This window comes from Bubalus kerabau, chromosome 8 (genome assembly GCF_029407905.1).
Source record: "Bubalus kerabau isolate K-KA32 ecotype Philippines breed swamp buffalo chromosome 8, PCC_UOA_SB_1v2, whole genome shotgun sequence".
Lineage (NCBI taxonomy): Eukaryota > Metazoa > Chordata > Mammalia > Artiodactyla > Bovidae > Bubalus > Bubalus kerabau.
This window is the reverse complement of record NC_073631.1, coordinates 85,659,774-85,679,260: the sequence shown is the minus strand read 5'-3', so window position 1 is coordinate 85,679,260 and position 19,487 is coordinate 85,659,774. Positions and strand designations below refer to the sequence as shown.

General features: G+C 39.8%; 1 protein-coding gene across 2 annotated transcripts in view; it reads right to left on the bottom strand.

The window, feature by feature from the left end:
- The window catches only part of AMPH (amphiphysin), a 219,148-nt gene that overhangs the window by 89,304 nt on the left and 110,357 nt on the right, over nt 1-19,487 (bottom strand). Inside the window, exons 1-2 of one of the 2 annotated variants that reach the window (XM_055590770.1) lie at nt 11,432-11,521; nt 3,255-3,309 (exon numbers count right to left, since the gene is read on the bottom strand). Coding sequence is in view for 1 of the 2 variants with exons in the window: in XM_055590769.1 (XP_055446744.1) it covers nt 3,255-3,305 (51 nt within the window). In the remaining variant the exon portion in view is untranslated. Of the gene's footprint in view, nt 1-3,254; nt 3,310-11,431; nt 11,522-19,487 lie in introns of those variants that run through there. The other variant, XM_055590769.1, reaches the window with a different exon arrangement.

The following is a 19,487-nucleotide window of genomic DNA, read 5'->3' as shown; positions in this document are numbered from 1 at the left end:
GTAATGGTGCCTGTATTAAACTGCCCCATTAGTTAGCTAGAGTTGTTCTTGTGAAAACCAGAAAAATGGGCCATGAAAGCACTTTGAAGAAGCAAATTATAATCTACTTAATGCATAACCCTTATCTTTAAGTGTGTTTCCAAAACTCAAAATATGCTCCAAGGAATGCTGATTCTTTCTAAGACTTTGAGAAGAAAAAAGCATTCTACAATTAAATCAGTGGGAAAATGCTGCCCATGCCACAGGCCTATGGGAGATTAGATTAAGGGTTAAGGGTTCTGATAAACTCTGTAGTAAACTGTTTAAAAACTCATTCCACAGCCTCAGCCAGTCATTTAAACAGAGATCTCTCTTAGAGAAGAGAGATTTGTTTGTTAGTCTTGTTTGTTAGTCATGCAATCAACAAAATTTGTGGGGAAAAGCTACTAGACAGTCCCTCCTCCTTCATATGCAGATGTCACCATTAGAAGTGGGGTGCAGGGTACAGACTGACCGAAGAGTCTCTTTGATGCTGCACCCATTGTCTCCCTGGAGCCAAGTCTTCTCACAGTGGATTCTCCTTCCAGACCACATTAGGGAAAAGAAATAAGCCAATCTTTTTAAATAGCATTCTCCATACTAGAGCAATAAAATAGACCCAAATACATAGTCTTGGACAAGAGATCCAATTCGCTCATTCATTTAACAGAAGTATCCACTTTTTTAAAAATCAGCTAACAAAGAGAAAATCCTATACTTTAAAGTGTATGACTTCTTGTGTTCAAATCTTGAATCAACAATGAAAGAATTACCTAGAGTGCCTTCTATTTTCTGACCAAACTGTTAGAAATATTTGAGGTAAACTTTTTTAGAGCAGTTAACTATGACCTGTGAACTGTGGAGGTTAAATTCTCTGGGTCTTACTTCTTTACAAATGAAGTAAATGATTGCAAGATAAGGCTAATGTCATTTAGCCTGTGATGGGTGGTGACAAAGAAGTAACATGCGTAAAACACAGTACACAGCCTGCTGCTGCTGCTGCTGCTAAGTTGCTTCAGTCGTGTCCGACTCTGAGCGACCCCACAGATGGCAGCCCACCAGGCTCCCCCATCCCTGGGATTCTCCAGACAAGAACACTGGAGTGGGTTCCCATTTCCTTCTCCAATGCATGAAAGTGAAAGTGAAGTCGCTCAGTCGTGTCTGACTCCTAGCAACCCCATGGACTGCAGCCCACCAGGCTCCTCCGTCCATGGGATTTGCCAGGCAAGAGTACTGGAGTGGGTTAGTACACAGCCTAGCACATAGTAAAGTGAAGTCGCTCAGTCATGTCCGACTTTTTGCAACCCCATGGACTGTAGTCTACCATGCTCCTCCGTCCATGAGATTTTCCAAGCAAGAGTACTGGAGTGGGTTGCCATTTCCTTCTCCAGAAGATCTTCCTGACCCAGGGATCGAACCCGGGTCTCTCATTAAAAAGCAACAGAGGTAAGTTGTCATTACTCCATTGTACAGATGAACTCAAATTATGAAACAACGCAATACTGATGGCTATATAGTTCAACGGCAGTCCAAGGGAATAGCAAGGTCTCAGGAAACACAGAGACCAGATCATGCATTGCACCCCTGCTGTTTAATAAGCCCATGACCCTAGACAAGTGCCTGGCTTTTAACGATAAAATGAAGATAAAATAAGTACCTACCTCATAGAGTTGTCAGGTGAGTTGAAATTATATGGCTGGTTTATAAAATAATAAAAGCTTAAATACATCTTAGTTTAAAAATTACTTTCACCAATTTGATTTTTATGACTAATTTTTATTAAGAGTTTCATTATATAGCCATAACTTTGTAATCAATTTCATACATCCATATTGAAACTGTTAAGAATAAATTCTTGGAAATGAAACTAGTGTATCAAAAGGCATGCCCCCCCACACACACACAAAATAAAAAATCACATATAAAAGCCTTTGCCAAATCCCTCTTCAGGAAAGCAGTCTTACCAGAAGTGTACAAAAGGAGTCCATTTTCCAGGGCTCTGCCAATGCTAGGTATTACAGCTTTGTTTGGGGTCTTTTATTTTTTTTTAATTTTTTATGTCTTTGAACACTTAAAAGAAAAATTACATCTTCTCCCTTTGATTTCATTTTATATTCTTTGAATACTCAGGACAAGCATTTTTCACATTTATTACCCATCCACAGATCTTCTTTGATTAATTTTCTCTCCATATGTTCCACTCAGTTTTTCTTTTGATCCACTAATCTTCATTTAGCTTACTTACTGAGCTCTTTATATTCTGGCTCACTTGCATTAAAATATGCTGTCAAAATAATTTTTTAATCATTGTGTACATTAATGAGGTCAAATCTCTCAAACTTGCCCTTTCCAATTTCTGCCTTCTGGGGGAGCCTTGTAAAGACCTTGTCACTGGAGACTGGAGATTAAGTCTACTGGATTTTATTCTGGCACTTGAGCGCATTTCTTTGTCTACATATTTAAATTTTCACTATGTTTGGAAATAAGAAGGAGAAAATAGAGAGTGAGGTTGGGAATCTCACTTTTTTTCTGAGTGTTTGGCCAGTTTACCCAAGACTCATTGTCAGATGATCCATTCTCTCCCCACTAATCTCAAAATCTGCCTTATCATCCACCGTGGGTGCACTTGAATCTGACTCAGTGCAGGGGACTGGGTATCTCCGGAGGCAGAGATGGAGTACCCAACCTGATTGCTCTCTCCACTCTCCACCACTAGCCTTATTTCAATAGCAAGAGACTAGAAACAACAGCAGAGCCTCTCTTTCCCCTACAGTGGCAGGGCTGCAGGTGCAGCTGGTCCTGACAAGTCATAGGCAATTCGGGGCCATGTTTCATGTCAATGCTGCTGTCATCCCTTGCCTGCTCCTGCTAGAGGGCTTATGTGCAAGTCTAAGGGCCTCAAACTCTTGGGACATACTCTCCCTTGGGATGAAACCAGCTGCAGCTTTTCTTAAACGAGGTCTGCAGCTCACTCTAACTCTTCCTAGAAAGCTCTGGCACATGGGAGGCACTTATTCCTAGTTTAAAGCATAAGGGCCCACATATTTTTTTCCTTATATATCCTGATTATCATTTCAATGGGAACTGGGGAGTGGGTAGAATGGAACACCTGTGCTCAAGTACCCATCCTGCCAGAAAGCCAAATGGCTTTCTAATTAACACTCGATCCTGTCACTCTTGAATTCCAAGAACAACCCGTGCTTGGTAACATGCAGTAAACAACCCAGACACATTACCTTTGATAGCTGCTAAGTATCCTCGGAGTTCTCGCTGAAGTCTGGTACCCTCTGCCTGAAAACACACAAACACAGACATGCTCAACATCTTGTTTATATTTTGCATGCAAACATGTACAAAGCCATAAGCTTAGAGTTATTTTTACCAGAAGCTCATTCTTGAAAGAAAATAAATATGTGAGTTCAGACTAAACAAGGTATCCATCACTCTAGATATTTACAGAGATTTTATTCAGCTTAAGAGGGAAAGGAGAAGGCAAGTAAGACTTTGCTAAGAATAGAAACTGTGACCCACCATACAGCCTTCTATACATTCAAGAGCTAATAAGTCTCTCAATTTTGACCCATAGGTTACAATGGTAGGAACCCACCACTGTTCACTGTTTAATATGGTAGCTACTAGGCCAAGGTTGTCAAGTGTTTACAATGTAGCTAGCCTGAATGAAGATGTACTGTAGTGTAAAATACTCACCGGGTTACAGAGATTTAGTACCAAAAACATACACATACACACACATACACACACACACACACACATATATATATATATACACACACATATATCATTAATATATTCTAGATAGACTGTATATTGATACAATATTTTGGATATAATGCATTAAACTATATTATTAAGATTCATTGTAACTCTTTTCAGTTTTTCTTAAATTGAAGTATCATGCATGCTCAGTTGTTCAGTCATGTCCAACTCTTTGCAATCCATGGACTGTATAGCCCGCCAGCCTTCTCTGTCTGAGGAATTTTCCAGGCAAGAATATGGAAGTGGGTTGCCACACCCTTCTCCAGGGGATCTTCTCAACCCAGGGATCAAACCCGAGTTGGTTTATAATACTGTGTTAGTTTCAAGTGTACAGCATCTTTTTACTTTTTAAAATATGGCCACTAGAAAATTTTAAATTATGAATGTGGTGTGCGTTATATTCCTACTGCTGCTGCTGCTGCTGCTGCTAAGTCGCTTCAGTCGTGTCCGACTCTGTGCGACCCCACAGACGGCAGCCCATCAGGCTCCCCCATCCCTGGGATTCTCCAGGCAAGAACACTGGAGTGGGTTGCCATTTCCTTCTCCAATGTATGAAAGTGAAAAGTGAAAGTGAAGTCACTCAGTCATGTCCGACTCTTAGCAACCCCATGGACTGCAGCCTACCAGGCTCTGCCATCCATGGGATTTTCCAGGCAAGAGTACTGGAGTGGGGTGCCATTGCCTTCTCCATATATTCCTACTGGACATCACCAAAATAGAGAAATTGTTAGAGTGTAAGTTTTGGCCTAGGAATACTTGTTTTGGTTTGGAATGCATTTAGAAACTCACAGACTCTGAGACTAGGATTAGATTTTGGTCTGGAGTTACCCAAGGAAATGTTAATGATAGTGTGGGGAAGTGAGGCAGGGAGGGAAAGAGAGGTAATTCAAGGTGCACTAACAAGCAAGTTTCCACAGTGGGGAGCCCTGCCTTAATTCAACTGGGGAACTCTAGGAGACAGACTCAAACACCCTACAGACATCCTCACCAAGGGGCAAGAGAGTTGAGACATTTAATATCATCTCCTGTTGGACATTGGCTAATGGCTGCTTCTTAAAATGAAAGTGAAAGTTGCTCAGTCATGTCCAACTCTTGTGACCCCATGGAATAGTCCATGTAATTCTCCAGGCCAGAATACTGCAGTGGGGAGCCTATCCCTTCTCCAGCAGATCTTGCTGACCCAGTAATTGAACTGGGGTCTCCTGATTGCAGGCAGATTCTTTACCAGCTGAGCTAGCAAGGAAGCCTGAACCCTGCTTTTGGGGAACATGAATTCCCCATTATATCCACACAGGGGCAGACAGGTCTCTAGGAACCATAGTAAGACGTCAATCAAAGAGTTCTGCTGTTGGCAACTGCAAGTCAATCTAGTGGGGTCAGAAAAGGTAGGTACTGAAGGCATATAGCTGGGCACCAACAGTGTTGTCTATGACACTGCAAGGAAACACATCAAAAAAATGTATTTTAACTGCACAGTCATTGAACAGAAGTACACAGAACTAGCATATAGAATGACTCCACCTTGGAAATTAATATGATCACAACTATTTTACAACTCTAACTTGATAGTTAATAATATACCCACTAATATAGTAACTATAATGGTCATATTCATTTCAACAAGCATTTGTTAGAATTTACCAAAAAGGAATCCTTTAGAAGAAATGAAGTAGCCCTCAGTCAACAAACCAGTCTGAAATGCAGTACTTGGGTACAATCTCAAAAATGACAGAATGATCTCTATTCATTTCCAAAGCAAACCATTCAGTATCACAGTAATCCAAGTCTATGCCTCAACCATTAATGCCAAAGAAGTTGAAGCTGAATGATTCTATCAAGACCTATAAGACTTTCTAGGAGAAGGCAATGGCAACCCACTCTAATACTCTCGCCTGGAAAATCCCATGGACAGAGGAGCCTGGTGGGCTGCAGTCCATGGGGTCACTAAGAGTCAGACATGACTGAGCGACTTCACTTTCACTTTTCCTTTCACGCACTGGAGAAGGAAATGGCAACCCACTCCAGTGTTCTTGCCTGGAGAATCCCAGGGATGGGGGAGCCTGATGGGCTGCCGTCTATGGGGTCACACAGAGTCAGACACGACTGAAGCAGCTTAGCAGCAGCAGCAGCAGCAGCACAAGACCTTCTAGAACTAACACACAAAAATGATGCCTTTTTATCATAGAGGACTGGAATGGAAAAGTAGGAAGTCAAGAGATACCTGGAGTAACAGGCAAGTTTGGCTATGGAGTACAAAATGAAGTAGGGCAAAGGCTAATAGGATTTTGCCAAGAGAACGGACTGGTCATACTAAACACCCTCTTCCAACAACACAAGAGACAACTCTACACATGGATATCACCAAATGGTCAATAACGAAATCAGATTGATTATATTCTTTGCAGCTGAAGAAGGAGAAGCTCTATTTAGTCAGCAAAAACAAGACCGGGACTGACTATGGCTCAGATCATGAACTCCTTATTACAAAATTCAGACTTACATTGAAGAAAGTAGGGAAAATCACGAGACCATTAATGTATGACCTAAAACAAATCCTTTGTGATTATACAGTGGAAGTGACAAATAGATTCAAGGGATTAGATCTGATATACAGAGTGCCTTATGAACTATGGATGGAGGCTCGTGACATTGTACAGGTGGCAGTGATCAAGACATCTCCAGGAGAAAGAAATGCAAAAAGGCAAAATGGTTGTCTGAGGAGGCCTTATGAATAGCTGAGAGAAGAGAAGCTAAAGGCAAAGGAGAAAGGAAAGATATACCTATCTGAATGCAGAGTTCCAAAGAATAGCAAGGAGGGATAATAAAGCCTTCCTCAGTGATCAATGCAAAGAAATAGAAGCAAACAATAGAATTGGAAAGACTAGAGATCTCTTTAAGAAAATTAGAGATACCAAGAGAACATTTCATGCAAAGATGGGCACAATAAAGGACAGAAATGGTATGGACCTAACAGAAGCAAAAGATATTAAGATAGAGGTGGCAAGAATACACAGAAGAACTAAACAAAAAGATCTTCATGAACCAGATAACCACGATGGTGTGATCACTTACCTAGAGCCAGACATCCTGGAATATGAAGTCAAGTGGGCCTTAGGAAGCATCACTATGAACAAAGCTAGTGGAGGTGATAGAATTCCAATTGAGTTATTTCAAATCCTAAAAGATGATGCTGTGAAAGTGCTGCACTCAGTATGCCAGCAAATTTGGAAAACTCAGCAGTGGCCACAGGACTGGAAAAGGTCAGTTTCATCACAATCTCAAAGAAAGGCAATGCCAAGAATGCTCAAACTACCACACAATCGCGCTCATCTCACATGCTAGCAAAGTAATGCTCAAAATTCTCCAAGCAAGGCTTCAACAGAACGTGAACTGAGACCTTCCAAATATTCAAGTTGGATTAAAAAAAGGCAGAGGAACCAGAGATCAAATTGCTAATATCTGTTGGATCATCAAAAAAGCAAGAGAGTTCCAGAAAAACATCTACTTCTGCTTTATTGACTAATCCAAAGCCTTTGACTGTGTGGATCACAACAAACTGTGGAAAATTCTTTGAGAGATGAGAATACCAGACTACCTGGCCTGCCTCCTGGGAAATCTGTAGGCAGGTCAAGAAGCCACAGTTAGAACTGGACATGGAACAACAGACTGGTTCTAAATCAGGAAAGGAGTACATCAAGGCTGCATACTGTCACCCTGCTTATTTAACTTATGTGCACAATGCTGGGCTGGATGAAGCACAAGCTGGAATCAAGATTGCTGGGAGAAATAACCTCAGATATGCAGATGACACCACCCTTACAGCAGAAAGCAAGGAGGAACTAGAGTCTCTTGATGAAAGTGAAAGAAAAGTGAAAAATCTTGCTTGAAACTCAACATTCAAAAACTTCAATCATAGCATGTGGTTCCATCATTTCATGGCAAAGAGATGGGGAAACAGTGGAAACATTAAAAGACTATTTTCTTGGGCTCTGCAGATGGTGACTGCAGCCATGAAATTAAAAGACGCTTGCTCCTTGGGAGAAAAGCTATGACCAACCTAGACAGCATATTAAAAAGCAGAGACATTACTTTGCCAACAAAGGTCCGTCTAGTCAAGGCTATGGTTTTTCCAGTGGTCATGTATGGATGTGAGAGTTAGACCATAAATAAACTGAGCGCCAAAGAATTGATGCATTTGAACTGTGGTGTTGGAGAAGACTCTTGAGAATCCCTTGGACTGCAAGGAGTTCCATTCAGTCTATCCTAAAGGAAATCAGTCCTGAATATTCATTGGAAGGACTGATGCTGAAGCTGAGGCTCCACTACTTTGGCCACCTGATCTGAAGAACCAACTCTTTAGAAAAGACCCTAATGCTGGGAAGGATTAAAGGCAGGAGGAGAAGGGGCTGACAGAGGATGAGATGGTTGGATGGTATCACCAACTCTATGGATATGAGTCTGAACAAGCTCCAGGAGTTAGTGATGGACAGGGAAGCCTGGAGTGCTGCAGTCCATGGGGTCGCAGAGTCAGAAAGGACTGAACGACTGAACTGAACTGAACCAAAAAAGGAAGGGGATGAAGAAGAAAAAAACTACTTCCTTCAGTAAATTAAAATCTCGTAGAGGAACTAAAATATCTATAGGAAAAATTGCATCTCAAAGCAGATTATATTAACTCTGAATAGTCATCCAGAGTGTTTGGGAGTATAAAGCAAAGATAAAATGCCCAATGCATTTAAAAACAGATAGTGATTAATACAAATAAACTCTGGGAAAAAAGTGTTTAAGACCATGCTGGACTCCAAAATAAATTCTGGAAGAGAATATTTTCCTAGATATTATAATGCAGGTATAGTGACATTATTTCTCTAAAATCTATGTAAAACTCTGGTGAGGTTTTCTTTACCTGCCTTAATCTCAAGCTATTTTTGCAACTCTGTAAATCCAGGTATTACTAGATGAAAGCTTAATGTTAAGTCATTTGTTAGCACATACAAACTTCAATACGAATGGTGCTATTCAGAATGGCAACACAGAAATCATCAGAGTTCTAAACAGCTGACTCCCTTTCTTATGGCTCAGTATGGCTGAATATGAAAACTCTAGGCTTCCTTTGTTTTTCTGAGCCATTCAGAAATACAGTGTGAGAGCAAACTGCCTCAAGCTAGATGGTTGGATGGCATCACCCACTCAATGGACATGAGTTTGAGCAAGCTCTGGGAGTTGGTGAAGGACAGGGAAGCCTGGCAGTCCATGGAGTCACAAAAAGTCAGACATGACTGAGAAACTCAACAACAATAGTGGCTTTCCAAAACATCAAAGTATAGTGCAAAACTGTAGACAGATGATAAGGAGAATGAAGAAGAATGTTAATGATAAACACTTGGGTAAAGGTAGAAGATAAGAAGGATCCAGAGAAGAATAAGGTAGAGTCAAGCCAAGGTCCCCAACATGAACATGAAGAGAATCTGAGGAAAAAAGAAGGAAGTCTTTTCCAGTTGATTATCGATTTTGTGACAGGTACTGTGTAAGATTCTAAGTATGTAAAATACTGAAAAGATATTTTGGGGGAGATTTTATTATTGTCACATCTACACTGCACCTCCCTACCAGATCTGCTTGGGGGAGGATTACAGTTCCTGCCCCATCAACAACAAGCTTGGCTGTCGGACTTGACTTGGTTAATGAAATGTGAGTGGAAGTGCCATGTGCTACTTCTGAGCAGAAGGTATAAGAGCCATTGCATACCCTTACCATGCCTTTCCCCTCTAGTATGAGCCCCATGATGTTCCAGACTGGGTTTGCTTCTCCAGCCTGGGTCTCAGAGTGAAGGGAAGATGAAGAACACGTCCGTGTACATTTTCACGAGTGAGAAACCAACCTGCTCTTAAAAGCCAATGAGGAATTGCCACCATGGCATGACCTACCGTAAAGAGCCTGATACGATGGTTGACCGTCAAGAGCAGAAATGCAGAAAGGCAGAGGAGGTTGAAATCTAGCAATAACAACAACAACAAAAAGCCAGTGGAGTTACTGAGCAGAAAAGCATTAAAGGTATTTACAGAAACACTTCAGAAAGGAACTCAAACTGAAAAGATGATGGACAAAGTGCATGGTTTAGCAAATGGAGTTTGAGAGGCAGTCATGTAATTGATAGAGGCTGCATAGTACTGAGAGAGGACAGCAAGGCCAGAATCATTTGTCCCAACAGATGGCAGATCATTTAGAGAAAATAATAAGTGAACTCAGACATGTGATTTACTCAGGTAGATCTAGAACCAGGCTGATCTAAAGCCTACGTCCTAAAAGGGGCAATTAGGAAGGTATGACTCCCCTAAGGCCACATTTTTCAAGATAAATAAGTGTAGAGTTTGGGGGTACTTAATGGTTTGTCTAGGGCACTTATAGCCACACCTAAAACATCTCTGTGGAACATCCGTTTATTGAGGTTGAATGAAGCTAATGGATAAATCATTATTTTGCCATCACTAAGCCACCTTGCTATGATGTAGAATGAAAAACTGCGTAGAGATGAAACAGAACTTCACAGATGTCTCCTGTCTTCAGACATCTGCTTTAGGGTTCTGCTCTACTGCTGTTCTGCTCCTGCCCTAGAAGAATGCGAGAAGTACTTAGCTAAGGCAGGCCTCACGTCTCACCTAGAAGGATGCTCTCCCTGCAGGAAGTAATACAAAGCCAACCAGAGTAAATGATGGTTCTGAGTTCCCACAACTGCCTAGAGTAGCTGTAAACAATAAAAGAACAGTGTGGAAGGGCATTCTTTTCCCAAATATTTAAGGAATAAAGCATGTCAAACTAAGTCCACAATTAAGTCTCTGCCTTTTCTTTGAGCACTAGAAAGACTATGAAATATTCAGGTTCTAATCTATACACTGAATTCATCTAGCCCAACGGGGTCAATAAAAATTTTTTTAAATAAATTAAGAATCCCAGGAGAAATGTTAAATACTGTGAGTGGAAGAAAGTTCAAACTATATAATAATGGCTTAACTAGATGAGTTCAATTTAACTAGATAAACTGGAAGCTAATTTAAATAACTTTATTCTTTTCCAATTATTAACATTCCTAATTTTCCTCATGAGTATTAAGGTTCATAAAGCATTTGGTAATAACCATACTGAATTTCATATAAAGTTCTGCCTGAGTCGAAAAAGTAAAAGTCTCTGGAGAGAAATTTTTCACCTACAATATGTCACAGAGTAGTTCTTTTGCACAAAACCTATTGCATAATAAAATTTATGCATCATTATTCTGTCTGAATCACAAGTAATGTTTAAATGAGAAATAAATTCTTATAGCACTGCTCAGATTTCACTGAATCTAAAGTTCATTCCACATTCCTCTGAAAATTTCCATTTCAGTAATTCACCCTTGAATTATGTACTGTGCGTGTTTATGTGTACCGAAAAGAGATTCAAAATTCCACAACCTTGAGAATTTTTCCTGCTTTTTCTTAATATTGTTATCAACAGGACAAGATAAAATTATTATTCTAACTCTTGGTCACACTATCCTCAGGGTTTATGGGCAAGTGAATCTTATTATAATTAAGTTGTCTGCATTGCCTACTAATACTCCTATTTGGAAATGATCCTAGAAGGATTCACCACCCACCTGGCATACAGCATAATAACATGGCCTTGGTCTTACTCAGAGGTTCTTCATTTTTTTCAAATTAATCATTTATCAGTGTCAGGAGCAGCTGCCTCTCAAGCCCAGAAGGTCCCCCAGGCCTCACTTTCTTCCCACACAGCCTGAGGGAGTGACTTGTTTCTCCCTCCTCATTAAAGCTACTTCCACCCACTCCCTCCCTTGGGTGTCACACCCTCAAAGGGCTGGGGAGAAGAAAGCCGTCTCCCCAGTCCTCTGTTTCCTGGCTGTCCTGGAAAACAACCCAGGGTCATTTTGGGTTTCATCATGAAGCCACCAAGAATTAATAGGCAAGCAAAAGTATTCATGGTTTTAAAAGCTTACAAAGGTCTGAGAATCATTGCCTCATTTAAAAAAATTTAAAAATCCCTTTTTTGTCTTGCTAAGTGGTTTCTTGAAGCTGTTGCTTTCTTCCCCTGGTCCTGTGAGCACCTCTCATGGTAATCTGCCTCTAAGGATTAGACTGAAGTATAAAATCTAATTAAATAGCTGGAGAAAGAATGCAGCAGGGACACCACCATGGAAGGTTTCAGATATCTCTGTTACCCAATACAAAGAAATTACATTCCATATCTAATTAAATGTGTTTCCAAGTTGTTTTACATCAGATTGGTCCTCAGAAACACCAGTCTCTTAATTATTTGTTTATATGTCTTCAGGGGAGGGGAGAGCAGAGAAGGGTGTCCAGACCCAGACAAGCTGGGCTCTTGGATAGTTCTCATGTAAGTCTCTCTTCAGCACCTCGGACAGGTCCCAGACTCAGCTGTTCTTAAACTTTCATGAGTTAATCTATGTAGTGTCAAAGGACCAGCTGTAAAGGCCACCACGTCAAAGTTTCCTACTGCATTTTGGTAAGTGCAAAGAAGTGTTACAGACAGATTTCCTACAAGTTGAGTCAGGTTCCTGATAAGGAAAGCTACCACAGATTGACACACAAAGATAGTGTCTCTAAGTCCTACAACTACAGCAAACTGTCTCTGGGCACTGGGCTTAAAAACAGGCCTGCATTAAGCTACAATGAATAACACTTGAAGATTAATGTCATGTCTTTTATTGTTTAGGTACATTAAATTCCAAAGCACTAAAAAAAGATATATATATACTTATGCCTAGGACTTCAGGAGCCAATACAGAGGTAAACTTTTGTTAGCTCACTTTTGACCCATTTACTTTTGCCTGAAAGCAAGAAGACAAACATGAGACATTAATTTTACCAGATTGTATATACAATTCATAGACTGTATTAACTAAACTCATGGCAACAGTGTCTATAAATTCAGGGGCACCATGCCCCATACTATAATCCCAGGTGCATGACACCTTTGTTCAGGGAATATATACCACTGTGTCCCTGAGTGTACTTGCAAAACCAAATCCAGTGCATTTTATTTGCAAGATTATATAGATCTAGCTAAACATCTTAAGGCAACGAGTATGTAATACCTATTAAACAAGCAATGTTTTGTTGAATTGACTTGTTAAAATATGGTAAATGTAATACTGATTTCTATTTAGAGGTAGCTTTTGTCTTAAAAATAGAAAAAAAGCAAGCAGCACCCACAAGACAGAAAATTTTTTATTAACTATCCTCTTTAACTAAGAAATGGTGAGTTGATGATTAAAAAGGAGTCCAGGTGGAAGGTCAACAGCACAAACAGATGTATACAACTTGGATCTGAAGAGACATAACTTCAAAAATTGTGATTTCACAACAGTAAGTCCTATCTGTTCGTCTGTGATCATGAACCTATAGAAGTTCCCAGAGTTACATTATTATTTTTGGCCTTTACTGACATTATTTTTTCTCCTGAAGAGGTTAAGTAACACATCAGAATTAAAACTGGCTCAATTTCTCAGAGTTCAGACAGGTTAACTCAATCTTAAAAGTAATGTGAGTACATTTTGTGATCATTTTTGAAGCTGAGAAGATAATTAGATTATCAAGGAGATGAGATCTAATGGAGTCATAATCAGCAACTTGATGAACAGATAACTAATAATGTCTGAATCCACTTATGATCAAAGACCACATTAGGCTGCTCAACACTCCAGGCACTCTTGGTTTACAAAGAAATAGTGCTCTATTCTGACAAGTTCAGGCTCCGATTCAGTAGGAAGATGAGAGTTTTTCAAAAGTAAAAGCAGCAGGATCTCAGGAACATATATTTTTTGCTTCCTTGCTTTGAGCTCTTCGTAGTTATAGGAGCTCTCATTAAGAAACTAGCATTGATTTCATAAACCGATTTCTTTATCTTAAAAGATTTCTTTTGCAAATCTTCATGCAAAAGATACAAGATAGACAGGAGACTGGAGTGCATTTGAAATCACATTTCTGGGCTGATGGCAGTAGGGGGTGGTACAGAGAAGGAAGAGAGACATCAAAGAGGACATCTCAGCTTCCACAGTTTTATCCAAAATTCATGGCCCAATTTCCAGCTATCCTTGTCAGCAATCCCAAGAGCACCTATGATCTGAAAACCAAATCAAATATCTTTTGCCTTTCAACAAAGTAAAATTAGAAAGCTAGCTAGCAATTACAGGTACCATTTTCCATGTATTTCCCTTAAGCCAACTGAGTTTATACAGATCTCTACTCTGAGCTTTTGGATCAGAGCTACTCTATTGTGTGTTCAAGGAGATAGACTGCCTAGTTAGAACTGTTAAACTCACCACAGCAGGCAGGCCAGATATTGACATAGTTATGTATTATTTTTCTAAACATGTACCCACAGGTTATGATCAATCAAATAACCGAGAAACTCCCTCAAAAGTTGTTATTAAGAAGAAACATTTTAAATTTTGTAAAATATTTGCACACTAAGATGGTTTTCAGTACTATGGAATTCTCACAAAAACTTAAGAGTTAACCAGAAAAACCAGTAAACTTTATTTCCAGAGAGGCAGACATATATGAATTCTCTTAAAATATATTGTGCAATTATTGAGTGCAAACTCTAATGGAAACCAAGTATAAATGCAAGCAACAAGACTCAACAATTCTCTCAGAAGTTGCTTGGAAGAAATTAACTAGTATCAATTAATGAATTGATAAGGTAAGTGGCTTCAACTGTGTCTGACTCTTTGCAACCCCACGGATGGTAGCCCACCAGGCTCCTCTGTCCATGGGATTCTCCACACAAGAATACTGGAGTGGGTTGTCATTTCCTTCTCCAGGGTATCTTCCTGACCCAGGGATCAAACCCGTGTTCCTTACATCTCCTGCATTGGCAAGTGGGTTCTTTGTCACGGGCGCCACCTGGAAATACATTAATGCCTATGGTCAAAATATTATCTAATCACAGAAGAGTGAGCTTGCTCTAAAACACAACACATGAAAAAAATAACTACAAATTGGAGAATGTAACTGGGATTCAAGGACTGAATAACATTCTGCATAATTACAATGACTTACTACATTTGACTAAAAGTAAATAAAGCTCTTAGAAGATGGAAAATACTGTACATACCAGCTGATAATTATGGAGTAGCATGGAACTAGGGCAGCTTCAAAATCCAGGGAGGGAACCAGAGCCTTTCTCTAGTCTTGATAACTCAGGTTAGAATCAAGTCCAGGCAATGTGAGACACTGTCCAAGGGCTATTTGCTGCCAAAAATTAGGATCAAAGAGATGAAGTAGACGATAATGAAGGGAGGCTTTGATATTGAATGAGGGAGGAGGCATGGAAAATCTAAGACAAAAGGTGAATACAGAGATATGTGTGACAAGGAGGGATATACTGACCAAGCACTAGCAGGTGCTAGAGAACATAGAAGATTTCTTTAATGACTGCAACAGGCTGCTTTCCTTTAAACATTTTATAACCTAATGAGGATATAGATGTACACCTGAAATAACTGTCATACTTTAAAAAAATGGAACAAGAGCTATTGGATAAACTACAAAAAAAGAAAATGTACTCTGGAGAACACAGAGAAAGAGAGAACCTGGCTGAAGAGACTGGACAGACATTAGGTAAGAAATATCTTGTAAATTGACCCTAAGCAAAGGTGGGACTTGAACATATGGAGATGGCAGGACAGGCAAGGACAGTTCAATCATAACAAAGCATCTGCAGTGGAGAAAGTGGAAGAACAGCTTGGAAGCTAGCAGGCAGGCCCTAAATAACACCATCAGACATAGGAACAAGCAATTATTCCTTTTTATATCATGTTATCTGTGTTACAAAGAAATAGCTCTAGGATATCGGCTCAAGAAAATCGAAGAATTTTTCAGTATGTAAATGTGGTTTGCCATAAATAAAAATGTTATCCACACATTAACACACTGTAGGAGTACATTTCATATTGACTCTTTTTTTTCAAACTTCTATTCTGTAATTTTTAATTATTTATGGACATATGTCCTAAAAAGTGTCATGAAACTGCTTACAAATATTCACACACTATTCAACACTTCCTCCATTCCAGAAATAAAAACGTGCTCTAGGAATATGCTCCAAATGATCATTTCTGCCATTAATTCAGCTTCAAGTTTGACAAATGTTTTAAAGTTTATGTGCAAAGCACTAGATTCTGTACAGAGAAAAAGATGAAAGCAGCCACATAGGACCCCTGGGCAGAGGAGAGATCAGTATGAAGACATGACTCCAGCTTCCAGACAATGGATTATCCTAATAATGAGAATCACTGGCTGTGGGTCCTCCAAACTGGAGAGATTTCAACGTCCCAATATCTCTCCCCTTCTTCATCTGTGTTACACCAAATAGGCCATCACCTGGTGGTGGACATGGAGAGCTACACAGAATTTCAGTGGGGACTGAGAAGCCGTGGAGATGGGAGCAGAAGTGAGATTCCCTTCCCCTCTGTATGAGAAGGTCTAATTTCAGACTGTGCCTCCAATAAGGCTCCCATATCTGCACTCGCTGAAATGTGAGTTGGTTATCTAGGCCCCACCAGCCCCAGGGTTATTATTTTGTTGTAAAGGGCACATCGGCCACAAGCATGGTATCTTAGTGGGTAAGTTTACGGACAGGAAGGAGGGAGCCCAAAGACCTTTCTTTTACTTGGGGACCTACTCTGGATTCCTTAACACAGCCGTAAGCAGGCACTCCAGTGAACCGACACGAAAGCACCCAACGCTCACAGCAGTCTTTTCTGCTACCTGTCAGCAGTGTTGGTAAGAAAGGAAACAAACCCTCTGGGAAAGAAAGGGTAAAGTCACATCTCATTCTTCCTGCTGGATATTTCTAATCTTTGCTTTCCTTACCACTTGTCCATGGAAAGCCCTGAGTTCTCAGGGGGTGAGAGTGATTCACTTGATTCCCACTTGCTGGACCCTCCTCTCCCTTCCTCCCTGTCCTAACTGAGCTGTTCATAAAATCTAGACCACAAAATCCATGACAACGTGGAGCACAGTGGACAATGAGAGCATATGCACAGACCCTTCAACCAGGCTTCTGGGCTAACACAAATCAAATAACTTTTAGGAAAATAAGTCTGGCATTAAAAAGAGAATTGGGAGTTGGAATAAGATAAAAGCTAAGCCTCAAGCTCAAGCTCAAACACAGACCCATTTCCACCATGAACGAGCAGAGAATTACTGCAGGGAATTATACGATTACTATAAGGACTTTTATGATTTTCTTCAAGACAATTTAAAAGCAAGCCCAAAATGTTTGAATACTTTCTAGAACATTTTAGTAGTCTACTATTGATGTAATACTAATTGAGTATGGTCAGATGACTATAATATAATGTACCAATCCAAAAAAAAAGTTCACTTTATACTATACATAATATCTTTTTGGATTTGAAATATATATACACAGAAAAAATAAATCTAGATGTCCTAGGTCAATGTCCTCAGAGAATGCAGCTGTAAGATAATGCCTTCGGGGACTTCCCTGGCAGTCCACTGGTTAAGACTGCTTTTCAACACAGTGGGCGTGGGTTCAATCCCTGGTCTGGGAGTTAAAATCCCACCTGTCTCATGGCCAAAAACCCCAAACATAAAACAGAAACAATATTGTAAACAAATTCAATAAAAACTTCAAAAATGGCCCACATCAAAAAAATCTTTAAATATAACGCCTTCTGCCTTTAGAATAATGATTCACGTTAATACTAAAAATAGTAGGCTTTGCAGAGGTCACCACAATCTTGATAGATCCTTCATCCTTGGTTAATATTTCTACACAAGGACTATGCCTTTTTTCAGCATATGCAGTGGATGGGAAGTGGTCACCAATATGTACTGGGGATTAAAGGGATTTTTCCCTCTAGAGTATTAATAAATTCAGTCTTCAGCCATTCTCCCAAACTTTAATATATTTCGATAGATTAATAAACAGTCTCCTCAACTTCCTCCCACACCCTCCTTTTTTCCTTTTCTCCCTCTATCTACCAACAAGGTTAAGGTTCGCTCCCTCCTTGTGGCATGAAAATGACTATAATTTACTCTTTCTGATTAAAACAGAAAATATCAAAATGAGCAAGATAGACAAATGCAGGATGGTTTTGATGCAGAGTATTTCCAAAGGGAACCAAATAGGGTCAGGAGACTCCCTGAGAAATACTATTTCTACATTTCCATTCTGCTCATTTTATTCTTATAAAGTAGAATTGCTTGTTTAAGTTTCCCTAAATGTTGAAGTTTTACCTGCATCCTGAAATCTGCTAATGATCTTGCCAGAACTTAGATGCGGTTCTTCAAGAATAACAGCATACTTACTATTGGCTCCACAATATTTGATAATGTATAAAATGACAGGAATAGATGGCAGAGCAGTATTAAACTGATAAAAGTTAATGACTCAGCCAACTGCACTTTTCTCTAATACATTAGACAAAAAACAGTCTTCACCTTGTTCAGTCAACAAAGTCCAAAAAGAACTAAAAATTCACCGGAACTGGAAAATGCAAAGTACTACCTTACATGAATGCATTCCTGAGCTTCATGCTTCCCAAGGTCAGCCTTCAGGGGTGCTAAAATATCATACTATAATAAAACAGATAGAGAAAAAAAATCTAACAGCAGGGAACTAATTAGCTCCACAGGGACACACTAGACAGGAAGACCAAGTTTCAAAGGAAAGAGTGTAATCCTCAAGTATGAAAAACTATAAACATGAGTCACTTCTTCTATCCAAATCCAGTCCCTTCAAGCAGACATTGGGGACCTCCCTGCAAAGTAACAAGGGCACTGATTGACAAGTTTATCTATGGGAAGTTGCTGCCATCCAAGTCAATAATCTGCACGAGCCCTATTTTAGTGCATGAAAAGTGTAAGAGAACTCACCAAATGAGGACATAAGGGAACATGGAGAATCTGTTCTCCTGGAGGAGACTTTGCTGGGGGTTGAGGGGGGGGTGCCTTCTTCTATGGGCCAACACCCAACATTTCTCTAAGAATTCTCTCTTCTACCTTCATAAATCCAAAGTTCTCTATAATATTTAGTGATTTGGATAAGAACTAGTTTTCTCTCTATTACTGCTTTCTTCTCCAACTCCCCTCTCTTTCCACATTTTCAGATAGAATGAGATCACTGTCATTCATATTAAATTGAGTTCCTATCTGTCCAACCTTTAGTCTTAGAATGAAATTGGAGACACTCAGGAATGTGCTTTGGTGGAGACTAGTCTACCTGGTTCTACCTGCTGGATTTTATATTGCCTGTGGGTGAGGAAAAGAAACAGCCTGTCTCCAGTTAGAATGCAGTCAAAAACTCTGATACACAAATGGAAAAAAGAAACCTCCAGGGTCAAGGATCTGAAAACAGAAGCAAAGGGAGTGACATAAAACCTGTGCTGATTTTCCATTTCTAAGTTGTCATCACTGACGCTGTGAATACTTATCTCTGAAGCCACAATTTCATCTGTAGACATTGGTGGCTACAGCAAAAGCAGAGAAATAAACCCATGTCCTTACATTGTCCTCATGTCCAAACCCCACTTTCCAAAGTTGGTTGTTCCAGCCCACATCTAAATTGAATTTTCTAACCTGAGAGGGCCCTGCTTCCTTTTCCCTGACTCTAATGCCTGCTCTCTACAGGTGATATGC